The sequence below is a fragment of the Urocitellus parryii genome, chromosome 7 (assembly GCF_045843805.1).
Source record: "Urocitellus parryii isolate mUroPar1 chromosome 7, mUroPar1.hap1, whole genome shotgun sequence".
NCBI classification, from domain to species: Eukaryota; Metazoa; Chordata; class Mammalia; order Rodentia; family Sciuridae; genus Urocitellus; species Urocitellus parryii.
Genome location: NC_135537.1, coordinates 140,518,378 through 140,539,025, shown reverse-complemented (window position 1 = coordinate 140,539,025; position 20,648 = coordinate 140,518,378). Strand labels below are relative to the sequence as shown.

Sequence of the window (20,648 nt, the reverse complement as noted above, 5' to 3'; positions counted from 1 at the left end):
CCCTCTCTAACCTGCTACTTGCAGGACCTGCTGCTTGCTTGCAAGACCTGCTGCGAAAAATGCATCTGGCCAGGAATTCAGAAGGATAGGGCGGGACAGATTGAGTTTGGAGACTGAACCCAAGACTAGGAAACGAAGGGCTGCAGGTGACATAGGGGATTAAGAATTGGCTCCCCCACCACATAAGTGGAACCCAGGGAAGATCCCTGAGGTATAGTCTTCCAGTATAAACTGGCAATTACTAGGCCCTGGAGGTGTGCTGATTTAAAATCTCCAGACCAACTGGCATTCATTGAAGAGCCTGGAGCCCACCTAAGCCTACACCCTGCCTCTAGGAATTCCGCCTACAGGATTACTGTTCTCACTCCAGCAATTCCGAGGATATAGCATCACATTACAGAGGACCCCCACCTAAAACTGCTGAGAAGCTGAGAATCCTTTGAACTCCAATGAAAAGAAATCTTTAACTTTTCATAGAATTTTTTTTTCTCTTTTCCTTTCCCTGTTTAATTGTGACCTTAATGGTACATGGAATTTTTTTTTTCATTTCTACCATTTCTAAAGCCAGTCATTTTTCATGGATCAGTTTTTTTAAGGACTAAGATGTTTGATTAGTATATTTTAGTTTTAATTCTACTTTTTTTTTTAATATTTATTTTTTAGTTGTAACTGTACACAATATCTTTGTTTTTATGTGGTGCTGAGGATTGAACCCAGGGCCTTGCATGTGCTAGGCGAGCACTGTACCCCGCTGAGCCACAATCCCAGCCCCTTTAATTCTACTTTAATTACACGTTTTCACTTTTCTGTTTTCCTTGACGCTTTCTCTTTTCTTCTGCTAGCAGTCAATCTCTTTTTTTGAGAGAGAGAGAGAGAGAGAGAATTTTTTTAATATTTATTTTTTTAGTTTTCGGCGGACACAACATCTTTCTTTGTATGTAGTGCTGAGGATCGAACCCGGGCCGCATGCATGCCAGGCAAGCGTGCTACCACTTGAGCCACATTCCCAGCCCCAATCTCTATTGTTCTTTCACTCTTCCTTTAATTTTTCACTCTATCTTGTCTCCTCTTCCCTCATAATCATCATATCCTCTATCCCACTTCTGTTCTCCCCTGTTTACCATTTGAAATTGTAAACCCTTTTCCAAACTTGCTGTTTTTATTGCAGGCAATAATTGATCACATCAATTCTGTTCCCTGTGATAATTAACACTGTAGCCATCATAGTAGGAACTATTTGGTTTAATGCTGTATACTGTTTGCATTGGTTGTTATTATTTGTCTTCCCCTAAACAGTAAGGTACTGGAAACCTTCAGGGACACTACAAATCCAAAGGGCAGAAATTCTACTACCTCAGATCCACTCTGCTGGATGGGTAGACACACAAACAACATGACAGAGCAAGGGAACAAATTGCCCTAAACAAACCAAGGTACTTCAATAACAGAATCTAATGATACCATGGTGGAAGAAATGTCAGGGAAGAAATTTAGAATGTATGTAATTAAACTAATCTGTGAGGTAAAGGACGATGCGAGGATTGATGTCAGAGACAAAACACAGGAAGTGAACGATCACTTCAATAAAGAGAGATTCTAAAAAAAAATCAAGAAGAAATCCTCAAAATGAAGAAAAATCAAATAAAGAATTCATTGGAAAATATCACCATCAGACTACACCACTTGGAAGACAGTGTTTCAAGAATGAAGACAAAATATATAATCTTGAAAACAAAGTTAACCATGGAGAAAGATGTTAAGAGACCATGAAGAAAACTTGGGATAACCTGAAAAGACTAAATTTAAGATTTATCAGGACAGATGAAGGCTCAAGAGTACAAACCAAAGAAATGTACAATCTTTTCAATGAAATAATATCAGAAAATTTCCCAAACTAAAGAATGAAACAGAAAATCAAACACAAAAGCTTACAGGACCCCAAATATACAAAATTACAACAGACCCACACCAAGGCACATTATTATGAAAATGCCTAACATATAGAATAAGGATAGAATTTTAAAGGCAGCCAAAGAAAAACAGCAGGTAATGTTTAGAGGGAAACCAATTCAGCTATCAGCTGATCTCTCAACTCAGACCCTCAGAGCAAGGTTTTGGAATAATATATACCAAGCTCTGAAAGAAAATGGATGCCAGCTGAGAATACTCTACCCAGCAAAATTAAGCTTCAGAATTGACAATGAAATAAAAACCTTCCATGATAAACAAAAGTTAAAAGAATTCACAATTTGAAAGCTTACACTACAAAACATTCTCAACAAAATATTTCATAAAGAGGAACTAAAAGTGAAAACCAGCAAAGGGAGGAACTAACTAGAAGAATAGTTAATTGATTAAAGAAGAAACTAATTCAATGTAAAAACTAGAAATAAATAAAAATGGAAGGGAATAAAAATCATTTCTCAATAATAACATTTGTGGGAGGCCGCCATGTCATGTGACCAGCATTTTCCTTTCCTGATTGGTGATGCTCTGTTGGTCACTTGACCTGGCCTCATCAAAGTGGCCATAAACAGTGGTCCTGATCTTGAAAGTCATAAAATGTCGCCAAAAGTGTCTTCATGCATGGGCTGTGTTCCTACAGCCCCAGGGGTTAAGTTACCTTACTTGACCTTGTAACCCCGACCCTTTTGATCTTTATTGGATGAAACTTTCTAAAGAATGAGTCTCCCAAAAGTTCTTTCTCTCTCTCTCTCTCTCTCTCTCTCTCCAGCCTCTCTGACATTCCTTGCTCTCCCATTTGGGGAGCTTGAGGCTGAGGGCGGAGAAGCCATCCTGGGCTTAAATTAAAGGTAAACTGTGTGTCTGTGTTTTATTTGATACCTTAGGAAATTCACTCTAGTGACCCCTAGTTTAGCCCACTGCGCGCTGGTCTAGGGTGGCAAACATTGAACGTAAATGGCCTAAGCCCATCAATCAAAAGACAGAGTGGCAGACTGGATTGAAAAACAAGACCTAACAATATGCTGTCTTCAAGAGACTCACCTTATAAGCAAAGACATTCATAAACTGAAGGTAAAAGGATGGAAAAAATCATATCATTCACATGGATCTCGTAAACAAGCTGGGGGTTTCTACCTTCATATCAGATAAAGTGGACTTCAAAAGCCAAGGTTAATCAGAAGGGAAAAGAAGGACATTTCATACTGTTTAAGGGAATGATACATCAACGATACACAACAATCGTAAATACTTGTGCCCAAACCATGGAGTATCTATGTGTATCAAACAAACCCTTTTCAGTTTCAAGAATCAAACAGACCAACACAATAATATTGAATAACTTTCACATGCCTCTGTCACCACTGGATAGATCCTCCAAACAAAAACTAAATAAATAAGTTATAGCTGGGCACACTGGCGCATGCCTGTAATCTCAGTGGCTCAGGAGGCTGAGGCAGGAGGATCGTAAGTTCAAAGCCAGTCTCAGCAACTCAGTGAGGCCCTAAGCAACTCAAGGAGACCCTGTCTCTAAATAAAATTTAAAAGGGCTGGGGATGTGCCCCTGGGTTCAATCTTTGATACCAAAAAAAAAAAAAAGAAGCTAGAGAACTAAAAAATATAATTGATAATTTACACTTGACAGACCTTGACAGACATATATGGAATATTTCATCTGTTAATGACTGAATACACTTTCTTCTCAGCCGCACATGGATCCTTCTTTAATACAGACCATAAGCTACCATATGTTAGCATGCAATTATAATATTACCTTAACATAATTTTAGCATCTGTAGGATTATTCTGATAGCTCCCTTTCCATTGATATTAATTTATGTGTTCTTACTTTTTCTTGATTAGACTTGTTTCACTTTTATCAACCTTTAGCTATATTATTTCTTCTCTATTTCACATATTTCTGCTCCTACTTATTTTTTCCTTCCTACTACCTAATTTGAAAATAATTTGTTTGTTAATCTAGCTTTTTTCTGATACAAGTACTTTAAGTTATTAATGTTCATCTGAGTATTGTTTTATCCCAGAGATTCTGATATTTTAAGCTTTTATTATTACTTAATTTAACACACTTTTTATTTACTTTTCTTGTTTTTTCTTCCTTGATCTGTGAGATATTTATAAGTGTGCCATTTAATTTTGAAGTAGTTGACATGTGGGAGTGAAGTTCTATATGTCTTTTTTTTTAAAAAAACTTTTTTTAATTGTAGATGGACACAATATCTTTGTTTTGTTTATTTTTTGTGGTGCTGAGGACTGAACCCAGTGCCTCACGCATGTGAGGCAAGCACTCAACCACTAAACTACAACCTCAGCCCCTACATATCTTAAGGTGGTTGCTTTCTAATATAATAAATCATGCAGGAAACACAGTCTGCATGATTTCAAATAAAAAAAAAGGCAAATGCTTTTTATATTGATTATACTGGTTACATGTGTCAAAACTGTTAAAATTTTATAAGTCAATAATGTGCATTTATTATATTTCAATTTTGCCTCAATATAGGTAAAAAAAATTTTAAAAAAGAAAAAAAAGAAGACCTGAGTTCAAGTTCTGACTCTCCTCTTACTGTGGGACAAAGTTCAAATGTTTGAACTTTCTCCCTTTTCTTATCTGTAAAATGAATATCCTTTCGACTCCAGTCCTTTTACTTAATGGGTACCTTTCCCTCAAATTACATAAAAGTTTATCCCCTATTAATATGAAGCTGGGTGTGGTGGCACAAGCCTATAATCCTAACAACTTGGGATGTTGAGGTAGGAGGCTTGCAAGTTTGAGGATAGCCTCAGCAACTTAGCGAGACTCTGTCTCAAAATAAAAAATAAAAAGGCCCAGGGATGTAGCTCAGTGGTAAAATGCCCCTGGGTTCCATCCTCGGTATAAGTAAGTAAGTAAATAAATTGGAAACTTCCTCTCTACCCAGAATCCTTCTCTAGATACTGTTATTTCTATCTTTCCTTTATAGCCAAGATGCATAGAAAGATAGTCTAATGCTTTCTCTACTTCCTTATTTCCTACATGTCTCAACCCCTGACAATCTGGCTTCAGCCCTTATCACTTGTGCTAATGTTAACTGGTGATCTCTCCTAATTGTCTAATAAAGGGTCACCTCTGTATCCTCATTCTATTGGCTTTCTCTATCTCTCTGATATGGTTCAGACAGCCCAAATACCTAGTTTCATTCCTGGAACAATAAAAAGGATCAACAAATGTTTGTGGAACGAATGATCAAATAAGTAAATGAAGCATTTAGAAAACTGCCAATTGTTATATAAACACTATCATATTACAATCAAACTGTTGAACAGGGAGATCTCAAGGACACTGTGCTGAAGTTCCATTTAAGAAAACATCATTTGACTTATTAGGTGGGAAAAAAAAAAAAGGAAGGTTTTGAAGGTTCTGTGCTCAACCTTAGAAACCTAGCTCCCATACTAGAGAACTACAAAGGACTTCAAGGAGGCAGACACCAAACAATAAGGGTCAAGCAGCTAAACTGGAGCCAGGGAAATGTGACCACTTCACTTCTAAATTTAGAACTCTGTCCAGTTAGATGGAAATAACCATGGTGTGATGGGAATAGTCCACAGTATTACCTACCTGTCCAGAGAGAATTCAATCTACAATCTACAGTGACCCCTATCCAGAGGCAAAATAAATTGAAAACACTGGCTGCTGACTCAGTGAAGCCCACATAAAGTGACTTGGGCTGTGGTACAGTAGGGTGTTGCTTCAGGCTTAGTCTGAAAGAACTGGAATCAACTTGTAATTACTTTTCTGTCCTCTATACAGGAATTTCAGACGCCTGGGATCTCCACAGAACAAATCTTTTTAAAAAATTTTTATTCTTTAACCTCGGGCTTTTCAGGCTTACAATGACATAATTCCTTAGGGATTTTTACTTTGTTCTACATAATTATGCAAAACAGAATCTTACAGAAATGTAAAATGATTAGGGCTATAATATATTTTTAAGTAAGTTCATTTCCATCTTTCACTCTGATTTCTCTCACAGTGTGCACCAACACAAAGACCCAAGTAACTGATTTCTTTTCAAATGATATCCTTAGGAAATAGCCCTGGTGTTTAGGAATACTCTAACAGTTCCAAGAAAAATAAGAGAACACAGTTATAGCAGATAAGGAGTATACTGGGGGTTCTGTTAGGATAAATTCAACTTGACATAATCTCCAAGGACAGGTATCCTTGTCCATATCTTATTTATCATATTATACCTACAACTTCCATGATGTAAGAGTCATATTACTATGATACCAAGCATATACTATTAACTTTTCATTCTAAGAGAATTTTCTGTTACACATCTTCAGTACAGAGATAAAAATCAGGAATATGATAAAAATAACTCACTTGATTACTGTCTCATCTATTCATACACTCTCCATTTCTCTGCACCTAAAGTAAAAGTAACTAGTTTGAGGCTGAATTTTTCCATACAAGGGATTGAACCCAGGGCACTTTACCACTTAGCTACATTCCCAACCCTTTTAATTTTTATTTTGAGACAGGGTCTTGCTAAGTTGCTTAAGTTCTCACTAAATTGCTAAGGCTGGCCTCAAACTTACAATCCTCCTGCTTCAGCCTAAACAGCTGGGATTACATGTATGTGACACACACCTGGCTTTTTTATTTTTTTGAGACAGGGTCTTCCTAAGTTGCCAAGACTGGCCTCAAACTTTTGATCCTCCTGCCTCAGTCTCCAGAGTCACTGGGATTATAGATGTGTGCCACTGCACCCAGCCACATCCATATCAGAGATCTTCCAGGATTACTGCTGACTTTGAAATTTGGTTGGGAAAAGGCTTCCAGCTCAGAGAAGTTGTACACATATACTTATAGAGTAAGAAAATACTTTTTTCTTGCTTCCCATCAATCAATCTTATTTTTGTACTGTAGTTCCTTTTTGTTTGCTGCAACCTGGGAGTGAACCAGGGACCAAGTTTTCTCTAAACTATGTTCTACATGTTCACCAGCTATTATCTTTCCAAATAAATAGATCTCTGGGTAGTATACTGCAGAGCTGAGCATTCTTCCGGGGGGGGGGGGGAATACTGCTGCCTGTCTTCACACAATCTGGTTGAGTTCCCAGCATGGCAGCTATGCACAAGATGAGATGACTTTGCAGAAAATGAACACCACACCACTTGCAGTGGAAGATAAGATCTTTTTCCATGTCAACTGCTAGGAAAGACAGCAGTGTACAGACTCACTGGAGAAGATGCCGGATACGATAGTGCAAACAAAGGGCGGAAACCACCAAGAAACAGGTATAAGATGTTGAGGTAACCTGTTTATACATTTAATTTTGTTGGATAGGAGGTCCATTCTTTAGAAAACAGAATAGTTGAAGAGATTTTCCTTTGCTCAAAAATATGTGGAAAGATATAGATTTTTGGGCTCAAGTGGTAGCGCGCTTGCCTGGCATGCATGCAGCCCGGGTTCGATCCTCAGCACCGCATATAAACAAAGATGTTGTGCCCGCCGAAAACTAAAAAATGTTAAAAAAAATTATCTCTCTCTCTCTCCCTCTCTCTTAAAAAAAAAGAAAGATATGGATTTTAAAAATAAAAACTTAGCTAAGAGTGGTGGTATGCACCTATAATCACAGTGGCTAGGGAGGCTGAGGCAGGAGGATTGCCAAGTTCAAAGTCAGCACCAGCAACTTAGCAAGGTCCTAAGCAACTTAACAAGACCCTGTCTCAAAATAATAAAAAAGGACTGGGGATGTGGCTCAGTTGTTAAGTGCCCTTGGGTTCAATTCCTAGTACCAAAAAATAAGTAAAAATTGTAATGATATATAAATGGTGGATACATATCCAAACTCACACAACATATAACACCAAGAATGAACCCTAATGAAAATGATGAACTTTGGTTGTTAAGAATGTGCTAATGTAGGTTCATCAACTGTAATAAACGTTACCATTCTGTTGAATGTTTATTATGGCCTGAAAATTGGTATATGGAAAATCTTTTTTTCTGCTTAATTTCACTGCAAATCTAAAACTGCTCTAAAATATAAAGTCCATATATGATATGTGTGTGTGTGTGTGTGTGTGTGTGTGTGTGTAAAAATGTAAAAATAAAAGTAAAAATTAAGCTGGGCACAATGGCACATGCCTGTAATCCCAGCAATTCAGGAGGCTGAAGCAGGAGGATCACAAGCTTGAGGCCTGCCTCAACAACTTAGTGAGACCCTGTCTCAAACAAACAAACAAACAAACAAAAACATAAGGGAAATGTAATTCAATAATAAAGTACTCCTGGGTTTAATCCTCAGTACAAAAACAAAAACTCGGGGGAGCTAGTGGAGGCACAAAATGTGACAAAGACAATCTGTTTTGGTGGTAATTAAATAAGATTTATTGTCATTTAAAATTTCTACAATAAACAAATTACTTTTGTAATAAGAAAAAAAACTCAAAAAGGAAGAATTGTGAAATCATAAGATATATCTAGGAGTATAAATGCTTCTTTTGGTGCTGGAGATAGGACCCAGTGCTTCACACATCCTAGGCAATTGCTCTACTACTAAGCCATACCCCAGCCCACTTGAATGCTTTTGTAGTTGATTAGGGAAATACAATTTTGAGGGGAATTAAATTTTTAAAAAGTACTATTAAAATTTACCAATTGCCCTCAGATATACCATATGAGAAAATGTTAAAAAGGAAGAAATATTAGAGAGGGTGGCAACAGAACTATAAGGAAGTATGTGTAGAATAAAATAGGATGACCAATCAGAAATTGGCTGTATTTGATATTTATCATGTCCATATTCTTTGAAGGCACTAAAAATCCAAGCTCAGGGAAGGGGATGTATAATACAGAAGCATGGCTCCTGCCTATCATGCATAAGACCCTGGGTTCAATCTGCAGCATGGCAAAAAAATAAAAATAAAAAAATAAAAATAATTTTAATTAAAAAAAAAAAAAGGACACTGAAAGTGACTCAAGTGTAACTCTGGTCACTTTCTAATATGAGCTCCTTTTGGTTACAGGCATTTGCCCTTCATAAAAAACAAAACAAAACATGAGTCAGGTTTCATGGCTACAGTTCGGGGGGAGCAGGGCCCATATGAATGAATGACTTGTAAGTGTTATACAGTTAACACTTAAGATTATTCCCAGCAATATATACCCATGATATCTTTGAGCCCTCATGGAAGTATACATAAGGGACAGTAAAACTGTAGACAGTATGATCTACATAAACCAGTATGTAGATCATACCGACCTTACAAATAGGTCAGTATGATCTACATGCGGAAATGGCAACACATATTAGTCAAGTTAAAGACCTGGAAAAGAAGTTTCCCTCCCAGCTCTGAGTAATTTCATAGTTATAATTCAGTATGAATCATTCTAGAGACACACATACCCTAGAACGTCAACAGATTAACTCAGCAGAACCCTTTTACAGCACAAAGTTTAATTGCCCGGTGAAATAAACTCTTAAATATTCAGTAAGATGATCCAGTTTAGTCAGTTGCTATGCATTTATTCCTCTTCTCTCCTGTTTTCCACCTTATAATCTTTTCACAGTTCACAAATGTCCTCATCAGAGAAAGGAAATGAAACACAAACCAGTTGATATAGTTTCTTGTTAACATTTTTGGCCAAAATGTATGGGAAGTAAAAAAAAAAAAAATGAGGTTCCTATAGCATTCCTCATTGATTTTTAATTATTCTTGTTAACCTTGTTCACTCTACTGGGTACAGATGAAAGCTAGAAGTTTTTAACCTTTGAAAGGAAAATGGGTCTTAGGATATTAGAAGCTTTCTTAATTCATCTGTCAGAGAGATCTCCTTGGGCTAATTATAGGTCATTGAGTGTTCAGGAACTATGAAGAACAATGTTTAGTCACTGATGTTTTGGTAATCAGGAAAAGCATGGGGGTAGATTGCTCAAAACGTAGCTACAAAATTGCATATGTTTAAAAATCCAGGGCTGGGGTTATATTTCAGAGGTAGGTGCTTGCCTGCTTGCCTGGCATGTGTGAGTCCCTGGTTTCAATCCCCAGAATCACAAAAAATGAATAAATAAGGTCCAGTGGTCTCAATTATAAATAATTCCCACTTGTTCTGCTCAAATATACATTTGACAGACTTGCAAGAAATATTTTAAAGATCATCCTATTTAGCACTGTATAAAACTGTAGCCCACTGGTGTTTTTGATATATAAGTATTATGAAAAGCTGATTAAATATTTAACAATCCAGGGGAAGAAAAGGCTAATTTATAGCATTTGCCAATTTCTTTGGTGTAAATATTTCTACTATAGTGAATTTTTTTGTTTGTTTGTTTTGTACCGGGGGTTGAACCCAGGGGTGCTTAACCATGGAGCCACACCCCCAACCCTTAAAAAAATATTTTATTTAACCAGGCACAGTGGCACACACCTGTAAACCTAGTGGCTCAGGAGGCTGAGGCAGGAGGATGGAGAGTTCAAAGCCAGCGTCAGCAAAAGCAAGGTGCTAAGCAATTCAGTGAGACCCTGTCTCTAAATAAAAATACAAAATAGGGCTGGGGCTGTGTCTCAGTGGTTGAGTGCCTCCCTGCCCCCTTTTTTTAAAATTAACATACAGGGTCTCATTAAGTTGGTGAGTCTGGCTTGAACTTGCAATCCTCATGCTTCAGTCTACTGAGTCTGCTGGGATTACAAGCATGCATCACCATGCCCAACTTATGTACCAGTTTGATGTTACTGAGTGAGAAAGTGGAAGGAGATGAGCATTAGCACACCATTATATCACTTCCACTTTATGATAGATGTATGTATATAACCTTAAGAGCAGAGATTATATTAGAATGCAGTGAAACGACTAGGAAGTGATGAGGTTTGAGTACTTACAATCTTCTTTTTGAATGTAAGTTACATTTTATTTAAATATAATAAAATTAAACAATTACTCCCTCCATCCATCAGTCCACACAGTACTTCAACATACCACTTAAAGTGGCCCTTAAAACTTACCAGGAACACATGCTCAAATATTTGTGTAGGACTATCCATCTGACCAAGGATCACTATCATTTCATTATCTATAAATTCCTTGAATTCTCGCAAGTTACAGACCATCTGCATTTCCAACTCTGTTCGTATCTGAAACAAAGATGACATATTTTACTAATCTCTTTCAAACATGTACCATTTCTAGCCCCACACCTACTGTTATCCCATAGCCTTGGAACAATGAAGACTTGAGGTCTCTTACCTCTTTGGATGTAATGTTCTCCAAATCCTTCTGCATCATAATCTCCCTTAATTTGGTTTTAATTAGCCTCTCTGTTCGTTCTCGTTCAGTTGGTCTGAAAATAGGGAAGTGATATTTCTTAATCAGGAATTTCAGTATTACCATTTGATTATGTTTCCAAATTGGCAAGCTTTGCCTCTTAAATACATATAGATTCATGAAGAAACAAAGACAAATTTGCTATAGGGAGTGCAGTTTTTAATGGAGGACCATATTCATGCTTCCCTGTGAAGTACCCCTGGGTATCGATAATTGAGCTAGAATACCAAACTGGGTAGACCAGCAGTGTGACCCACTATGGTAGTAGGTCTTCTGTAGCTTAAAATACCACACTATGCTGATAACTCATTGTGAAGTGAAAACATGTAAGAAGGAAAAGGACCCTGCCTTCTGAATTCAGTAAGGAAACTTCTCTATCTAGAGTACTTTTGTACTAGAGTACTACCTAGAGTACTTTTGTCCAAAATATTTTCCTTTTCATGACAACTCTCACACTACCTCTGTGAAGTTGTTATTCTCGTTTTACAGATTAAAAAAACCAAACATGGTACAAGACATACTGATGATCACATACACTGGCAGGAAAATCAGTGTTTAACCTGGTCTAACATTCTACTTACAGGATTGTGTTGTCTTCCTTCAGTTTTCATAAACATAAAATTACTCTTGGAAGTTTAATATGAAATCAGACTAAAGAGTTGACTCTCCAATTACCAGAAAAGTATTGGTTCAATGTAACTGGATATTTCTCTTTAAAGGCACTATTTAATTTCATGTAGAATGTGAGTGAGGCTGTCAGAGAGCACTGTCTACTTCATCTTTCCCCCTAACTCAAGAAAGGTATCTGCTCCACACCTCCTTATTTGGAGATGGATAACGGACTAAGCCTTCAGGCATCTTGCCTGCCCTTGGGGCCAACATTCTTTATCACTGGTGGCAAAAATAGCTTCAATAATCTCTAAAGATGGATGCTCTAACCCCACAACCTTGGAGCTCCACACCACTTGGGCTCCTAGCTTTTCACATACACTGCATAATACAGCTAATAACTGTGTCATTTCCCTGTCAACAAGCAAAGGCATCACAGTCTTCACTGGAGTAAAATTCTCACTCATGCTTAATTTTCCTAGATAATTCAAAGTACAAAATAAATGTATAATTTCAGTCTTTTGTTTAAAAGCATATTGGGGGCTGGGGCTGAGCGATAGCACACCTGCCTAGCATGTGTGAGGCACTGGGTTCAATTCTTAGCACCACACATAAATTAAAAAAGAAAGGTCTATCAGCAACTAAAAAAATATTTTTTTTATAAAAAAGCATATTGGTAAAAACAAATTTTCGCTGAGCACAGTGGTGCATGCCTGTAATCCCAGTGACTTTCGAGGCTGAGGCAGGAGGATCACAAGTTCAAAGTCAGTCTCAGCAATTTAGTGAGACCCTAATTAATGAAACCCTAGCTCAAAAATAAATAAATAAACAAATAAATAAAATAAAAATAATAATTAAAAAAAAGGGCTGAGGATGTGAGTTAGTGGTTAAGTGCCCCTGGCTTCAAGCATGAGTTAGACTTCCTAGTTTAGCGATACTTCTCTCAATACTTCAGACTTCCTTGAGACAATGGTTTGGAGTAAGTCAGACCTAGGTTTTAATTGCAGCCCTTCTACTTAATTGCTGATGTAAAACTGAACAAGTTCCCTCTTTTCCCTGAGCCTGTTACCTTTTCTATAAAATAAGGACACTAATAATATCTGTCTCCTGATAGAGTTTTATGAGAATTAAATGAGATACCATATATAAAGGGCTTGGCATAAAATTAGATGTACAATGGGAATACCATGCATGTATATTTTCTTCTTCTCCCACTTCCTTGGATTTAAATATAAAACTATTCACAGTACAGCACTTTAGTCAATTTTAGCACATATTCTTATATTCTCAGCTTTGTTCCCCATTCTGCCCTCCAGTACTTGGGATTGAACACAGGGGCACTCTACTGGGCTACATCCCAGCCCTTTTTATTTGTTCATTTATTTTTGAGGCAGCGTCTTACTCAACTGCAGCAGGTCTTGAATTTGTAATCCTCCTGCCTCAGCCTCTGGAGGGTCATGGGGATTATAGGCGTGTGCTCCTGCACCTGGTTCTCAGCATTTTATAGGCTTTTCTCATCACTTTAGGAAGGAGGGTGGGATAAAAAAAGCATTACAACACATATTTCTCTTCATTGATTTCAATGGAAAAAATTGGGGAAATATTTAAAAATACAAAGAAAGTAAAAAAAACCTAAAAATTCCTCTATCAGTAATAATACTTTGACCTATAGTTTCCATGTATTTTTTTCTGTGAATATGTAGTCATTTATTGGTGAAATATACCTTAAAATTGGGATTATACTCTATATACTTTATGAGTAATTTTCTTTTCTTTCCTTTTCACGCTTATTTTTATGCTATAGTCTCAAAATCTTCTTTTTCAAAAATCAGAAAAAAATGTGAACAGGTTTTCTTTTTCTCATGCAAGTATGGTTTAGAATGCACTTCCCTGAGCTAGATGAAACATTCCTCTGAAACACATTAACCAGCTGTAAGCGTGAAATCATGAATAATATTTTTATGAATAATATTATTATAAAATACTAAAAGGGTTAAGGTCATTGAAAAGTAGAGTCTAGTGCCAACAACACCCTGTGCAAAAAAGATTCTAGTGCTTTCTTTAAAAAAAAAAAAAAATATATATATATATACACACACACACATATATATAGTTTAAAAAACAATGACTTTCTTTTTTTATATATATTTTTTAATATTTATTTTTTAGTGTTAGGTGGACACAATATCTTTACTTTGTTTTTATGTGGTGCTGAGAATTGAACCCAGTGCCTCACGCATGCTAGGTGAGCGCGTTACCACTTGAGCCACATCCCCAGCCCTTATAATATTTTTTTTTTAGATGTTGATGGACCTTTATTTTATTTATTTATTTGTATGAGGTGCTGAGACTCGAACCCAGTGCCTCACACATGCTAAGCAAGCGATCTACCACTGAGCCACAACTCTAGCCCCTCTAGTGCTTTTTTGACTGTTTCTTGCATACAAATCTTGGATATTTCACCTTTTCTAATAAAAGTTATTTATTAGACTATTATCTGCATTGACCTCATTTTTTTTTTTTCTTAAAAATCACGAACTGTTTTGGCAAGACTTTAGGAATCTTAAGATAAATCCTGACTGTAACGTCAGATAGTATGTAACTACTTTTCTTTTAAGCTGTAGAATACCTTGTAAGTGCAGAAAGACCAATTCAGAGAAAAATAAACACCCTACTTAATTTCCAAAGCAGGAACTAAGTGTAAAAAAAATTTCCAAAATAGTCACAGAAGTTTCAACACATAAACCTAAAAAGGAAATAAACATCAGCTCCACCTTAGGCCTTCATCCAACTCACAGTGCACCAGGGAGATTTAATAAAATCTCACTGACAAGGACTTAAGGCAGTGGTGGACTGATAGGATGTTCTAAAAAATTTTTAAACAGTAATAAGTTCAAAATCAGCTTAGAACCTATGTATTCTTTCAAATTGATTGGAAACATCTTGTTAAGTATGACAAACATCTAAGTTTCTTGCCATTAATTTGCTTACCTAGTATTCCTTTCACAGACAAAGCAAATACAAACTTCAGCCTAACTCCTTTAAACTCAGATTTCAAATTAGTAGAATCTGAATAATCGATTTGATGGTATTGCAATTCTTGATTGTGGAGCCTCCACTGTACTCAGGTGTGAAATTCTTCATGCCTTTGCAGGCAGCAGAATTGACAGGGTTGATGAGTGTGGCAGAGATGTGATGTAGATAGTGTCTAATAAAAGTGGATAAGATTGAATCCTAAAGATAAGAAATCAGGGAGGAACATGCTGCCTAGCACAGAACAGAGAGGACCTTCCCAACTCTCAGCAAGCTACTTACATGTCTGTGAAGAGAGCTGGAGAGTCAGGCCGATGGGACTGCACATCCTGCATAGCATTCCATTCATTGACTGAGGATTGATCCGAGTTGATATGGCTCTCGTAATAACTTACCCAGGTGAGAAAAAGGCTGCCTGGGTAGTAGTTATGCATTCTGGCTACTTCACAAGCCTTGTGTAAACTCTGTAGAGCAGACCTGAAAGATACACTGGGAAATGAGCACCACAGAATGGTGGGGTACTAAAAGGCCAATAACCCATGTATATCTCAAAGTCTTCTGATTTTTAAATTCTATAGCATTTGACCTCTGGAGAATCTACTCCCTGGAATTCAAGATCCTCTAATCCTGATGATATGGGTATTGCCCATATTATTTAGACATTTACTAAAAGATATGATGTAACCTTAACGTTGGGGATGGGGAAGAGACTAACAATCCATTAGTGAAAAAGATCTAGGTACCTATAGAGCTCATGATCATATAGTTGGAACCACACTGGGGCTGTATTACTAGAAAACTAAAGATATCAACAATACTACATAAAGATTTCTTCCTCTTGACATAGAGATTACAAAACAGCATACATTTCCCCATGGTTCCTGGAGGCTCCACAGAGATCATATACATAGATGTCCCTAAGCCATGAGGACATCTCTTCAATATCCAGAAAGTACTTATTTAATGAAGTTTTATCATTTATGGTGATTTGGTCTCCTAGTTTTTAAAAATCATTTATTCATACACATGAAATACCTTCTAAGAACAGTTTTGGTTATTTTTTTTTGGTACTGGGGATTGAACCCAGGGGCACTTAACCACTGAGTCACATCCCTAGCCCTTTTTATGTTTGAGACAGGTCTTGCTAATTGCTTAGGGCCTCACTAAATTGCTGAGGCTGGGCTGGAACTTTCGAACCTCCTGCCTTAGTCACCAAAACTGCTGGGATTATAGGCATATGCCGCTGGGCCTGGCTCGATCTGAGCTTTGGTTAGTCTGAGACTTCTGATTCTGAACTCCCATGAAGGGTAAACAAAACTGAAAAGTATTATTTGGTTATATGCTTGGGAAGAGCTTATGTCAGAAATGGTAGAAAGTTAGTTACACAGGAACAAAGACCTTTCAATGTTTTGTTTATTGATGTATTTGAAGTACCTAAAAGAAGGCTCAGCTCATTGCTGGAGCTCAATTAGTATCTGTCAAATAAAATGTCTTAATGCTATAAATTAATGTCTCTCTCCTAAAGGACAGTTATATAAAACTCTGTGGTCAGTCTGTTTACATCTTTTTCTTAAAAATGCCTTTTAATCTATTTTTCATACCATTTATCCTTTAATTTACAGCCTTTATCAACATCTTTCCATATCAATATTCTTTTTTTAAAAATATTTTTTTAGTTGTAGGTGGACACAATATCTTAATTTTATTTGTTTATTTTTATGTGGTGCCAAGAATCAAACCCAGTGCCTCATGCATGCTAGGCAAGTGCTCTACCACTGAGCCACAACTCCAACCCCTCAATATTCTTAAGTTAGATCATTTTCTATGGCTGCATAATATTCAATAACATATGTATCATAAATTAACTGATCTTTATTTTTCATTTAAATTGTTTTCTATTTTTTTGCTATTATTAGAACATCAACAATCATTCTTATATAAATCTTTGCACACACCCATAGTTATTACTGCAGAGTAAATTCTTAGTAGAATTCCTAGGTCAAAGGGCATGCAAAATGATAAGGCACATTGGCAAATCACTCTTCAGAAAGAAGAATAAACTGGGAAAACCTATCAATAGCATATGATTGTCTATTCCTTAAATCCTTGTCAATTCCATATTATATAAATTAAAAATTTTTAATAGTCCATTTTTATTAAAGATTGTGGTTTAAAAATAAAGTTGCAGAATCTTTAAAAATGTGTTCTATTACTCAAAGTAAGCCAAATTCTTAGAGAATTTGTTTTATTATATAGATTCAAAGGTAGGGGCCAGTTTAGTGTGATATACAGGATAATTAATGTTTTCTTCCTCTAGGAAATACAAGCTAACACAGTGAGGAACAGTCAGTCTACTTCAGAACATCAAAATTGATGTAAGTTTATTACTTGAATTAAGACTGCTTTGTAGTCCTTCCCAAAATATACCTAAAAATACCTCATTTATGGTTCCTATCTCACTATTTATTTATTTTTGGTACCAGGGAGCTAATACATAGCAGTAAGGTGTTCTAGACTTGGCTCTTAAGACTCCTAAGTAACTTAGTCAATGTGTTCCTATAAAACTCAGTTCTAATCTGCTGTATTTGATCCACTGTCTCCACCAGAGCCTAAGAATACCTCTAGATTTCACTTGTAGACCAATGCTCAAGGCCTTCCACTGTGACAATTTAAAAATTGCACTTTTAGGTCATCTTTAACTGTGAAGGCCAAACCGATAACAAAAATCCTAAACAAAGCATACAGCATTTTAACAGTAAATTGGACCTTTCAAATATTACTTCTCACAAAGTACTACTCTAATAACATATTTTAAAACACTTATAGAATAGCTAAAAAAAAAACAACACTTTTTGTAGAGGTATTAAAAGTCATCTTACCACATTGCCTGCACAGATACAGGTTTGAATATGTGAACTCTATTATCTGTTGACACGCTGAACCCACTAAAGACAAAAGAGAACAAAACAAAAATTCACAAATAAGGGTAAATTAGTTCAGTTTTGAGTTTTCAAGCCTATTTTCTGGGCTAGCAATAGCTGGTTTAATAGAAGGAATTACCAAGTACATCACTTAGAAGTTAACTAAGGCTTGACTGAAAAGCTTCGATAAACTGGTAGGAAATTAAAAGTTTCCCAGTTGTAGATATGGTCAAACTCTTCTTCTGTATATTTCCATTTGGAAGTCTTCTGGATTGTTAGCAAACCTGACCCTGGTTTTATAAACTGGAGCAAACATCTTAGTCTCTTGGGGACACATTCTAAAAACACCAGAAGGTGGGGGTTGGAAGGGTCAGTGGAAGGAACTGGCACAGGAAAGAGTTATACTGTAGGCTGACAGCTGGCAGAGGCTGCAAGAGGTTATTTGAAACAGAACATACCCTCTGGGAGGGCATTGCAATAGCCTACAAGCTCAGATTAAAGAGTGAGCAATAAACTACTCCTTCTTTATCTGGCTGACTATGGTAGGAATAAGTAAGAAACTGGAAAGTTGTATTTTTACTTCACTTTACAAAACAGGAGTTTAAAAGCACCTACTGAGCTACTGACATGTTTGTTTAGTCAGGCATACTGGGCCTTCCACTGAGTTGACTAGTTCACTAAGATGGAACCCTACCTCTTGGCTTTCTGAAGGAAAATTAAAAGGGAAAGTACTTACCCATCACCATCCAAATGAATTAGGGTGTCACTCCAGAGAGGCAGGACTAAGCCCATGGTACAAGTGCTACTGCAAGACAAGAAGCAGTCCATAAATTATTTCCTGCTATTTGGGAAGCTATCTTTGTTTATTAACTGTCTTAACACAAAACATAAACTCCTAAGCTCTAAATTTTGGCACGAGTGTTAAAATTTCTATCATATTATTATTAAAATTTCTACATATCAAAATGTAGTTAATAAAGATTTGTGTTCAAATTAGAAAAAAATAAATAACACAACTTAAATAAATAAAATAGTACTTGGTATCTGTGTACTGAACTACCATGGGCAAACGCCAAAAATGGTAAAAGGATAGCCCTAGAATTTTGGGCCCTGGGGATGTTGCTCAGTGGTAGAGTGCTTGCCTAGCTAGCAAGGTTGAGGCCCTGAGTTTGATCCAGAACACTGAAAAACAAATAATCAAAACACAATTTCAATTACATCCTAGTCCAAGAAGGAAACCAGGCTTTAAGTGAATGGTATAGGAAGCCATGGATTCCCAACTGACTATGTGCTCTATCCCATCCCTTCTCTGGACAACTGTTACCTATGCCAGACTTTTGTCACTTTATCTCAAGACTGTCCCAACAGTTTTCTATTCTTTTAAAGGCTCCTGTACCTGAATCCTCCCAATATATCTAGAGAGGCAGCATGATGTAGTAGAAAGAACACTGAATGTGGGAGGTGAACAACGAAGTGTGGTTAAGAGCATGGGCTCTGGTACTAACTGTATAACCTCAGGCTAATGATTTTATTGTTTTGTGTCCAAGTCTCTTCACCTGTAAATCTGAGATAAAAATACTTTCATCATTGACTGTTTTAAGATTAAATTAGATAAACAAAAAATGCAAGCAAGAATACCTAAAACACAATAATTTCTACTTACTAAGTATCTACTGTGACAAAATACCTCGATTTGATCTCCTTCAAAATTATAACTCCCTCTGACAAGTTGTTTCACCTCTTTCAGCCTTCAACTTATTCATCTTTAAATGCAGGTAACAAACTAAACTTTTATACAGTTAAAGATTTAAAACATGTAAAGTAATACGATACATGTGAACGTACTGTCCTATTAGACAAATGTTGAATATGAATCTATGGTAGATGCTCTACTATATCTGAAAGTGATACAGTAGGGTATTGAACAGCATTGTGTAAATGATTTAAAAACAACAGAAGAATACTGAGGTCAAATTTTTGGAATTACTATATGGCTAAAGAAGGCTTGCCTCTAGCTGGGCTGTTTGCTATACTCGCTGGCCCTGTTACTCAAAATCCTATTAGTGATTCTAGAGCTTAAGACAGTCAAATCAAGACTGAAATAGCTTGTCTGCATTGGAACCCTTGGTCTGAACACCAGAGGTGCAGCTATCATGAAGGAAATAGATATCTTTTTGTTGAGAAGATGAGTGAGCACATGAAAATTTGTTTTGAAAATAGTTTCCTAAGGTAGAATGGGATTACTTTTTAAATAGTTTTTTTGTTTTTTATTTAGTGAGTGCTTAGCTAGGTTCCTAGCAACAAAACAAATTTGGAGTATAAATATGAAGCCCAGTGACAAATCTAGAAATTAAGTGACTACAGGAGCTCCAGGAGTATGACCTATGAGCTGGTGACCAAATAGCAGTCAACCTTTTGACAAGTAACAATGATATGTAGGAATCAACATCATATTTTCAGCTGGTATTCAGGTTCGAGTGTTTTGTTTTTAAAATATTAAGTAGCAGTTTTTCCACACAACTGAAAGAAGAAGTCTGAATTAGGCACAACTAGTTGTGTGTGTGTGTGTGTGTGTGTGTGTGTGTGTGTGTATGTATTTTGCAATGCTGGGGACTGACCCAGGGCCTCACACATGCGAGGCAAGCAATTTCAGCCCTTTTTAAAAATCTCCTTTTTGAGACAGCTAAGTAGCTGAGACTGGACTCAAACTTGCATTCATCTTGCCTTAGCCTTCCAAATCGCTTGATATTATAGGCATGCACCACTACAGCTGCCTCACACCTGGT

At 36.6% G+C, this 20,648-nt stretch overlaps 1 protein-coding gene and 1 long non-coding RNA gene across 10 annotated transcripts in view; one reads left to right on the top strand and one right to left on the bottom strand.

Moving 5' to 3' along the window:
- The window catches only part of Ssh2 (slingshot protein phosphatase 2), a 254,003-nt gene that overhangs the window by 32,653 nt on the left and 200,702 nt on the right, over positions 1-20,648 (bottom strand). For 5 of the 8 annotated variants that reach the window (XM_026388906.2, XM_026388908.2, XM_026388909.2 and 2 more), the window contains 5 exons: positions 18,599-18,667; positions 17,821-17,886; positions 15,224-15,418; positions 11,222-11,315; positions 10,981-11,109 (listed from right to left, as the gene is read on the bottom strand). In XM_026388906.2, coding sequence (XP_026244691.2) covers positions 10,981-11,109; positions 11,222-11,315; positions 15,224-15,418; positions 17,821-17,886; positions 18,599-18,667 — 553 coding nt within the window. Of the gene's footprint in view, positions 1-10,980; positions 11,110-11,221; positions 11,316-15,223; positions 15,419-17,820; positions 17,887-18,001; positions 18,154-18,598; positions 18,668-20,648 lie in introns of those variants that run through there. The other 3 variants (XM_077800947.1, XM_077800948.1, XM_026388911.2) reach the window with 2 other exon arrangements.
- Positions 7,080-20,648, top strand: part of LOC113182825 (uncharacterized) — a 122,724-nt gene continuing 109,155 nt past the window's right edge. For both annotated transcript variants that reach the window (XR_013343973.1, XR_003300794.2), the window contains exons 1-2: positions 7,080-7,269; positions 17,259-17,316. This is a non-coding gene — a long non-coding RNA (uncharacterized LOC113182825). The remainder of the gene's footprint in view (positions 7,270-17,258; positions 17,317-20,648) is intronic.